Source organism: Erythranthe guttata, chromosome 5, assembly GCF_056151865.1.
Source record: "Erythranthe guttata isolate IM_541 chromosome 5, IM_541, whole genome shotgun sequence".
NCBI lineage: Eukaryota > Viridiplantae > Streptophyta > Magnoliopsida > Lamiales > Phrymaceae > Erythranthe > Erythranthe guttata.
The window spans coordinates 6,931,158-6,940,783 of NC_142537.1; the positions used below are offsets into that span (position 1 = coordinate 6,931,158).

Here is a 9,626-nt window from a genome sequence, read left to right on the forward strand (position 1 = left end):
AATGCTAACAAAAACAGTGTAACTATCCTGCCATTGAAAATTCTCATGCACTTAAAAACTCAAATCTTGATTATGCTGACCCTATGGGGTTAAGAAAGTGATTCTTTATAAAAATTCTCTCGTGGAATTGCCAAGGGTTGGCTTAACCTTAAGCAATTCGTGCTTTCAGGCTTCTCATTCTCTCTTCTAAGCCTGAGATTATATTCCATTCTGAGATAAAGACTTCCTCTTCGGTATCTCTCTCTTCTACCCTCATTGTTGCTTCCATCACAAACTTTGTCTTTGTGCCCTCTAATGGTCTTGCGGGAGGTCTATGCCTTACATGGACTTCAAACCTTGTGGTTAATGTCATCACTCAAATGTCATCTCATCAATACTCTTGTCTCTCTTAACCCCACTGCCACTCCTTGGCGATTAACTGACATTTATTGCCCTTGCTCTCCTTCTGGCTAAATCATCTTCTGGAAACATCTTTCTCCCATTGATTGTAGTTTCTCTGGCCCTTGGCTTGTGATGGAGGAATTTAACTCTGTCACCTCACAAGTTGAGAATAATGGTGGCTCTCGATTTGCCTCTTCATCAAACCAAAACTTTTCATATGACCTGAACTCCCTAGGGCTTAATGATCTCGGTATTAATGGCTATATATACACTTGGAATAACAACATAACATGCCACAAGAATATTCAACAAAGACTTGATAGAAGAGTGGCTAATACTCTTTGGTTCACTCTTTTTCTCACTGTCTTCATCAATCATCTCCCTCTATAGCTTCTGATCACAACCCTATTATTCTCAATACCTCTCATGACTTACCCACTGGCCCTAAACCTTTTTGTTTTGAATCTATATGGCTTAAAGATCCAACCTGTTTTGATATTGTCAATGAAGCTTGTCATTTACTTGTCCATGGCTCTCCCACTTTCATAATCCACTCTCAAAGAAGCCCTTAAGAAATGGAATACCACACAGTTTGGCAGTCGCCACAAGCACAAAAATGTCCTCACTGAAAATATTAAAGCCGTTCAAGTCTCTGATCAATCTGCAGAGAATATTGCTCTTGAAAAATCTCTCCAAACTAAGCTTGACCAGTGGCTGTGCAAATCTGAAATCTTTTGGAAACAAAAATCAAATGAGAAATGACTTAAGGAAGGTGATGCAAACACTAAATTCTTCCATATAACCACCTTCATCCACTCTAGGAAGAATAAAATATTATCCACGAAGATCCAGATAAAAACTGTCTTTACAAATTACAAATTGGAGCCTGCTTTGTTGAGTTATACTCAAATCTCTTCAGAACTGGTCAAAACCCTATTTTCCCTTCAACTTTGAAATCCTTTTTTCCTTAAGTCAAAAAAAATAAAATAAGATAATGCCAACATTTGCTCTATCCCTCATCGTAAAGAGATCAAACATAACCTCTTTTATTTTGACTCTTCCAAAAGCCCTGGACCTGGTTGTATGCCTCATCTCGTTTTTCAAATCTTTCTGGAAAACAACTAGCATTGATTTGGTATATGATATTCAACATGTCTTCAAAACTTGCCACCTCTTAAAAGGTCTTAACCGCACTCTTATAGCCCTCATTCCCAAAACAGAAACCCTGCCAAAGTTGCGTAATTCAGACCTATTAGCCTTTGTAATGTGACTTACAAGATCATTTCAGATATTCTGGCCAATAGACTGAAACCTTTCCTCACCACTATCATATCCCCTTTTCAAATGACATTTGTTGCAGACAGGAACATTCATGACAATAAAATTGGTTCACATGAGATCATGAACTATCTCCAAAAGAAAAAAAAAAAAGAATTTTTTTATGGCCATAAAAGTTGATAGGGTGGAATGAAATCTGTTGAACTGCATTTTAACTAACCTTGGCCTTTGCAGGTAGTTTATTGATTGGATCATGCGATGTATCACCACTATTTGCTTATCTTTCCTCATTAATGAATCCTCCACTGTAAATCTCGCTCCTTCTAGAGGAGTTAGATATGGAGATCCTTTCCTTTGCTTTTTGCTCTTTATACTGATATCTTCTCAAGATTTCTCTCATTTGAAAAAAGAATGGGATATTTCAAAGGGATAAATATTTATAGGACTGCCCGCTCCTTTTCTCATCTATTATTTATATTTGTACAATACTTTATTATTGTAGTATTGAGAATGTGATACCATTACCATACGACTATTTACTATATTGCACCCATGTCGTTTAAAAGGGTATTATTTATGTAACTTTGTTTGGTATACCAAAATCCAATAAAATATTTTATAATCAGACAAAGTATATGTAATTATGAATTAACAAAAAACATTAATTACAACCAATCTATGAAAGTTGTTGCTATGAGTGAAAAACTTCAAAACTATCTTTATTCTATAACCGGAGCTAGTTTTTTTTAATGCAATAATGAATGTTGTACAAATAAAATTGGTAGATTGTTATTTCTTTATGGGCATGAGGAATAGTAAATACATACATTTGAAGAAATGTATCTAACTGTTGCTCGGTCCAAAGAACAAATTGTTATCAAAGTTGCATGCAGTGGAATTGCATCTTTGCTACTTTTCGGTGGCAGAACTGCTCATTCAAAATTTGAACTGCAATTAATTCTGATAAGAACTCCACATGCAAGATTAACTAACAAAGTACCCAAGCAGAGTTGATGTGACTAAAGTGAATCTTATTATATGGAACGAGAACCCCATGATACACATGTATTATTTTGAAATATTTGATAACACTATGAAATCTATCATTAATTAAGAAATATCATTCGGTGGCAAGGTAGTTGTTCTTGCAGTAGACATTTTGCAAAACATATTTTTTTAAAGCATCCATAGAAGACATTGTTCATGCTACAATCAGAGGTTCTGCGCGCGGTGATTGGTGAGGAAAACTGTGAGCGGCTCCAAATAGTTGTTGAAACCTAGCGAGGCCATTGCAGCCAGCACGTCCTCCGGAGTGACGGTTCTCCGATAGTCGTTGTGGCACCGCCGATTAGCCTCGGCGGTGATGAAGCTGATGAACTCGGAGATGCATTCTTGTATAGCTTCCTTGGCGTCATCGGCGATTCTTGCATGAGTGGGGAGGACGCGCCGCATGGTGCGGGTGATATTGGCTATTGGCATGTACTGGTCTGCATCTCTTTTGAAGCCTTGTTGGTGCTCCAAGTTCACCTCTCCAGCAGCAGCGTTTGGTGGGGCGGCTACAATGTTGGCGGCATTTGGGCCAGCAACAGCAGGGTCAGTTCCCCTTTCTCGGATGACTACGCCTGAAGGATATATATTAAGGAAATATTAATTGGTTAACAAATTTTGATCGGCATCTTAATTGTCTCTTTGTCTCATTTACAGAATGATAGGAATCTCAATACTCACTTACATGTATTTTGCTAAACTTTATATATAGTTCGAATGCATATACACATTTTATATATAATGTTTTTAAAATCAAATATTACATGCACGCGATATTGATATGTGCAAATTGTAATTCAATAAAGAAAAAAAAATTCAAAAATGTATAAGTGGAAAAAACATAAAACTCCTACATTCTAAGTTTTAATACTCCTACATTTAATGTTTTATTTTATTTAATACAACTCTATATAAGAAAATATTGATGATGTCATTAATATGTACACAAATATGACGCGTACCAAAAAACGAAATATGAGGTACAATACTAGAAATGAAATAGATATTCATCCCAAAAACAATTAAGATTATATTGACTTAAATTTTCCCGTTTGACCGGAACCAATTCGTCCCCATTAACAACCCATTTTTGATTTGATCCATATAAAATAACATTTTTTTTTGGTGATAAATCGTCAAAATTAGTTGATTGGATTTTAGAACTAAGTACGTGCATTTAACTAAAGTGAGAAATTTTTGTGAAGGGGATATATACATATATCGAAAAAATCCATTATTATTAACACATTTCTTATGCTTGACAATTTTTTTTAAATTACTATATAAATTAAAATTCATTAAGACTTCGCTTTTCAAATGTAAAATAAATCAGAACAAAATGATATACAAAAGCGAAAAAAGATCTCTCTTTATCCAATAACACAAGGAGATCCATGAAGCATAAAAAAGATTTGGCAACTGAAATCAGATCAAATTCGTTAATAGAAGATCTATTATCCAAAAACCAAATCCAGGGAATTAACACGTATTTTTTTTACTGTTCTAACTGAGATGTAAACATTAATTTAACAAAATATAAAACAAATCTATGCACATTGTTCATATAAATTTAGTGTTAAAAAACAAATGTTAGAAAAAATTGAGTGCAGTTTTTACCAGACGTGTGTGCTCTTCTTGTGTATTTATGTCCTATATTTGAGCTTCCTCCTCTCTCCATCTTCAAGTTTTACTTTTGATTGAAGCTCTGTGTTTTTTTTCACCTTCTCTCTTTGTTCACACAATTGTAACACAATATCTCTTATGCCTCTTACTCTTGTGAGCGTGATGAGTGTGAATTGTCAAGGAACAATTGCATTTAATATATAGACAAGTGAGATGGGACCTTTGAAATGAGTCCATAAAGGTAGTATTAGGGTGCAGAAAGGCAGGGACACAATTGGGCAAAAAATATTAATTGTTGTTCTACAATGGAAAGTGACCAATTTTCCTTTCCTTTCGTGAGTAGAAAATTGTAGAATTGCTTGCTTCAAAGAGTAAGTGAATTGTTGAAAAGTACCATAAAATTTACTAGTGAATACGATTGTGTTTATTTACATAAGAAGATGAATTTGAGTTTTATGAATATTGAACTTTATTTACATAAATTAATAAGAAATAACTACAACAATTTTTATAAACGTTTTCAAAAATTTAATAAAATTCCAATGAAGCAAAAATTTCATACGTATGAGTCACTTATTTTTACTAATAATATGGAATTAATCTCGATTCGGATGCTATCATTTACTCTTCGCTCAAATGCTAATATATGAATTATTCTTCAAAAAATCATTTAAGTCGGGATATACACGACCTAATTGCGACAGCTATTTAATATTTATTAAAATCGAATTGTTGAATTGTTACATTAATAAGAATTTAAATTCTTATGAAGTTAACATAATTGTATTTATTTACTTGCAATTTTGAAATAATTATTTTTTGTATTTCAAAATATTATATAACATATTCATGTCAATTTTTTTTATTATGTAGGTCAGATTATACGAGAGGAGAGTTAACAAAAAGCGTCCCATATAGCCAAATAATTTCAATTTGATTATTTTGAAAAATAAAATATATCCTATTACAAGATCCTTCTTTTTTTTTTCTCTATTTATGATCATCTTTTATTAATTTTTTGATACTCACATTAAATTTTACCGCAGCACTCTAATTATGGGAGAAAGTGGAAACCAAGATTTGGATTCAAGAATTCAATGTTTTGATGAGAGTCTATAATATGATGAATTTGTTAGAATGCATATTGTGAGAAGAAGAATATTTGGAGAAATAGAGAATTGATTGTCTCTCACGTTTATTCCAATATATAGGGTAAATTACAACCACCCCGTGAGGTATAGTAAAATTACAAAACCCCCCTCATGTTTGGGTAATTACAACCACCCCTCAACTATAAATATTTTTACACGTCCACCCTTGGGGTTTCAAATTTAGTGGAATCTTCGAAATTATATAGAATATCATCACTCTTGCACTCGCTCTTTATCCCATTCGAACTACACATTTTGAAGAAAAATGATCATAATATGTGTTTTTTGGTTTGTATATATCAGATTGTGGTGCATATTTTTACACAAAATGAGTCAAACTAGAGCACATTCCACGAAATCTAGATGATTATGTTGAATTTGACACTATAAGAGTGGAGATGTAAGAAAAAAAATCATAGTTGAGGGCGGTAGATATTGACCATACCTCAGGGGATGGTTAGGGTTTCCACACATCTAATATATATATGTATGTGCCCGAGAGTGGTAGATGCTAGAGTAGCTGACCAACAAGCCAACTTGTGGCTGTGGTCTTTCCATTTATTCTTGTAATAAATAATCATTTTTCGTATTAATGATAATACACCTTGGCATTCTATATCTTTGTCCCTTGTTTCAAACATAGATATAGTCCTTACAGTTATTACAAGTACTAGCACTACAACAAAAATGTCTTTTGGAGACATTGATAAATGTCCTAAAATGTACCATTTTGGGGCACTTATACCTATAAGGGCAAATAAAATAAATGTCGCGTAGTTGTGTGTCGCAATAGCTTGTGGGACACTTAAATATGTCCCTATAGAATTTTCTTTTTAAGACAATTATATGTGTCCCAATATAATATGTTGAGGCATTTACATTCGTCCTGTAAAGATGTTACAATTTTTCGCTCAATGACTTGTTGTAACACTTGCATCAACTTTGAGACATTTGTATGTGCCGCTGAAATATATAAATGTTCTTATATATTTATTGAATAAAATATTCCATAAATATCTATTTGAAATAATAATTACGAAATTGAATAAATAAAAGTATAAAACATATAACACAAAAAAACGATTACGATAACTTAGGAAATGTGAATTTCAATTGCATCTGGTCACAAAGTTTACAAATATTACAATAAATTCCAGTATCTTGTTATGGTACAACTTTTGTGCCAAAAACTATACCTACAACTATGCCCGAGTTTTCTAGAAAAATGTAGAGAATATGATATTTAACTAATAATTCTTACATTCTTACACCAAAAATTCAAAATGCTTGATTTAGCTCCATCGTATGCTTGTGTGCATCAACAATAAAATTCATCATTCAAAGCAATCTATCTGCACAAAAATACACATTAATTAGTAACAAGAAAATAAATTATAAAATTCCTACAGAACAACAAATTTGTATCTCTGCCACATTAAGAATAAAGGTTGAGGCATAAACGAATGCAGGTAAAATAAGAAACTTACGCGGAAAAAAAACAAAAACATAATTTAGATAAAACTTACTCAATACTATCACTAGCAACCATTTACTAGTTTCTTTATTAGACTGGGCTACTCCAAGGTCTATCGTAGCAATTCTCTCAACAAATTTCAAAGTGCTAATCGCCCGGTGTTAAAATGCCATACCCACCACCACACCTGTGTGATGTAGGCGTCCAACAATGCTTGGAAATATAGCTCGTGGAGCACCATATCTAGCAGTATCAGCCTATCAGAAAAACAAAAGAGTTTCTATTAAATTCAACAATAAGAGCTGGATCAATGAGTCGTAAATTTATGAACAATGGAGTAATTTATACATTCACCATTCTTGTGTCATTGTCCCATACGAGTGCATGAATGCTATCCGCTTGGGCCATCTTATACTAGCACCTGTAGTGAAAATATAGCTTCGGTAAGCACAATTTTTTTATTTTTTTTTACCAAGTCCTATAACATTCTTTTTTATAGTGTGAATTTGATTTTATAATCATTCTACAAAGTTAAATAACATTCACAAGAAATACAAAAAGTTCTGAGTAAACTCACATTGATAGTAGGAAGACAATGAATCTTTAAATCCTTAAGGACTCGATCTACATCTAATTAACTTGTTAACTCCTTTGCTATTTCTCCATCTTCAATAAGATTCCCAACAAGCACTTGTTAATTACAAATACGATAATATACATCAAATACTACCCTTCACTTCAAGACTACCAAGTAAAATCATATAAAATAGAATTAGTTAGTTCTAAGGCAATAAATCACTAAAACGTTAGAATACACATTCATTTATATAATATTTTTTCTTGCTAAATCAAACCAATACCAAATTAAGATTAAAAAAAAAAAAAAGAGAGAATTATATGAGAAACAGAGCATTCTTCTTCACTGGCAGGAGACAAAAAATAAAACATTTTTTTTGTGTGCTAATTTGTCTCAATCTTCAGTATGAACAAATTAAATATTACATATATTACCTGACTTACTACTGCTCCAGTGAATTGCAAACATATATTATTTTAAATTCTTTGCCATGTAATAAAATTTCTTCCTTCACACAATTCCCAATCCCATGTCGTACAATCAATAACCTGCATATTCATACTTCTAATATCAAAGTATATATAAACATATATACCGTCATATTTATATCTACACAAATTAGGGGTTTAGGGTTTGGATTTAATTATCAGGGCAAAAAAAATCGATTAAGATGGATGAGTGCGCTAAGAATCATTTACCGTAAATAGAAGAAGAATTGACTGCTACATTAGCACGAACGGTATATTTTTCTCCTGCCCTTTGGCTTCGTCTCCTCCTTGGGATTCTTCTCTGCGTTGATGTTGGGAGAAAAAAACACTTCGGTTTTCTTTGCTGTAAATGCAGCGTGAACACGGTTAAGTGGAAGGAAGTGGGAGTGGGCTGGGCCGGGCGAAATATATTATAAAAAAAAATTGCCAGAATAAATTGCAAATATGGCCCTTGAGATAAATGTCCCTAGAAATTTAAGAAATATGTAAAAATATTAAGTGTCCTAATAAATTATATTTGAGGCATTTATAAACTTGTCCCCAAATAATAAATTCCCCTACAGGTATTATAGATACTAAAATTTGATTAAGTGTCGCAATAAATTATAATTGAGACATTTACGAAAAAATGCCTCTAAACAAGTGTCGTAATATCCATATTTTGTTGTAGTGTAGTAATTGATCTTTTAGGATCGTGAGATATTTACTTAAGTATTATAACTGTTAAACGTGTTCCTAGTCGAAGGGTTATGCCACCAATGAGGATATCGGCATTTCCCATTAAGAGACTAGCACTTAGTGCATGTGTACGGTGTCTCATCAGTAAACGACATTGTGATATCATAATACATAAGTGGGTGCTCGTAAGTTGACCAGTTCACTGAACTCCCTCACCCTATAAATCTCTAAATGGTTCCCAATAACAGAGTAGAGATATCTATGGTATAGTTGTATACCATTAGTCCTTATGACCTAGACATCACCGTGACTTCACTAGAGGACCAGCTGTATCGTGACATGTCCCTGATTTCCACTGAGGACCGCCCCAAGGGCCAGTGTTCGTGCAGTCCGAAATCTAGTGGGAGGCCTGTGCATTGTAGTCGGGGATTCGATTGCTAGAATAGTCTTGGATGTCCCGTGTGTTCTCATAGTTTGTAATCTCTAAGTCTCTGACCAGAGCTCACTAAGTGATGAGAGCTCACTAAGTGATGATTAGAGAATTCGATTCTCTAAGTCATGCACATACCGATTACAGCACTTAGAACGCTCGCACAGTCATTGAACTACTAAGAAGGTCTCCATGAACCAATGTCTCTAGTTCAATCGGAACATATGAATCAAAGGGATCGTACTGTACGTTAATTATATAAAAAGGTTCTTGCAGGCACTTCATTTGTGTCTAGGGAATCATGACGCGTAGTTGCTAAACGCCAATCTTGATTCGTTGGGTGATTAAGCTGAAATGAGTATCATCTTAATCGTAAATCTAAGGGACGAGTTTAGACCACAAAGGGTTGTCGACCCACGGCTAGCTTACATCTGAACCATGGTCACACTGCTCATGCACTCGAGATCTTTGAATAAACGGTCAAAGATAAAAATGTTTA

General features: G+C 33.6%; 1 protein-coding gene and 1 long non-coding RNA gene across 4 annotated transcripts; both read right to left on the reverse strand.

Moving 5' to 3' along the window:
• Window positions 1–2,871: 2,871 nt before the first annotated feature.
• Window positions 2,872–3,794, reverse strand: LOC105959836 (nuclear transcription factor Y subunit B-9). The gene is made up of 2 exons (XM_012983996.1): window positions 3,791–3,794; window positions 2,872–3,281 (listed from the first exon to the last, which is right to left on the reverse strand). The coding sequence occupies exons 1-2, from the start codon at window positions 3,792–3,794 to the stop codon at window positions 2,872–2,874; spliced, it is 414 nt and encodes a 137-aa protein (XP_012839450.1).
• Window positions 3,795–6,563: 2,769 nt separating this feature from the next.
• Window positions 6,564–8,403, reverse strand: LOC105971355 (uncharacterized). 3 transcript variants are annotated; one of them, XR_016031242.1, is made up of 6 exons: window positions 8,230–8,403; window positions 7,966–8,079; window positions 7,532–7,620; window positions 7,303–7,375; window positions 7,007–7,211; window positions 6,564–6,828 (listed from the first exon to the last, which is right to left on the reverse strand). It is a non-coding gene; the product is annotated as an uncharacterized LOC105971355 (long non-coding RNA). The 3 variants fall into 3 exon arrangements; XR_016031240.1 differs by lacking the exons at window positions 7,966–8,079; window positions 8,230–8,403 and having other exon boundaries at window positions 7,532–7,677; XR_016031241.1 differs by lacking the exons at window positions 7,966–8,079; window positions 8,230–8,403 and having other exon boundaries at window positions 6,564–6,832; window positions 7,532–7,677.
• Between the last annotated feature and the right edge of the window lie 1,223 nt (window positions 8,404–9,626).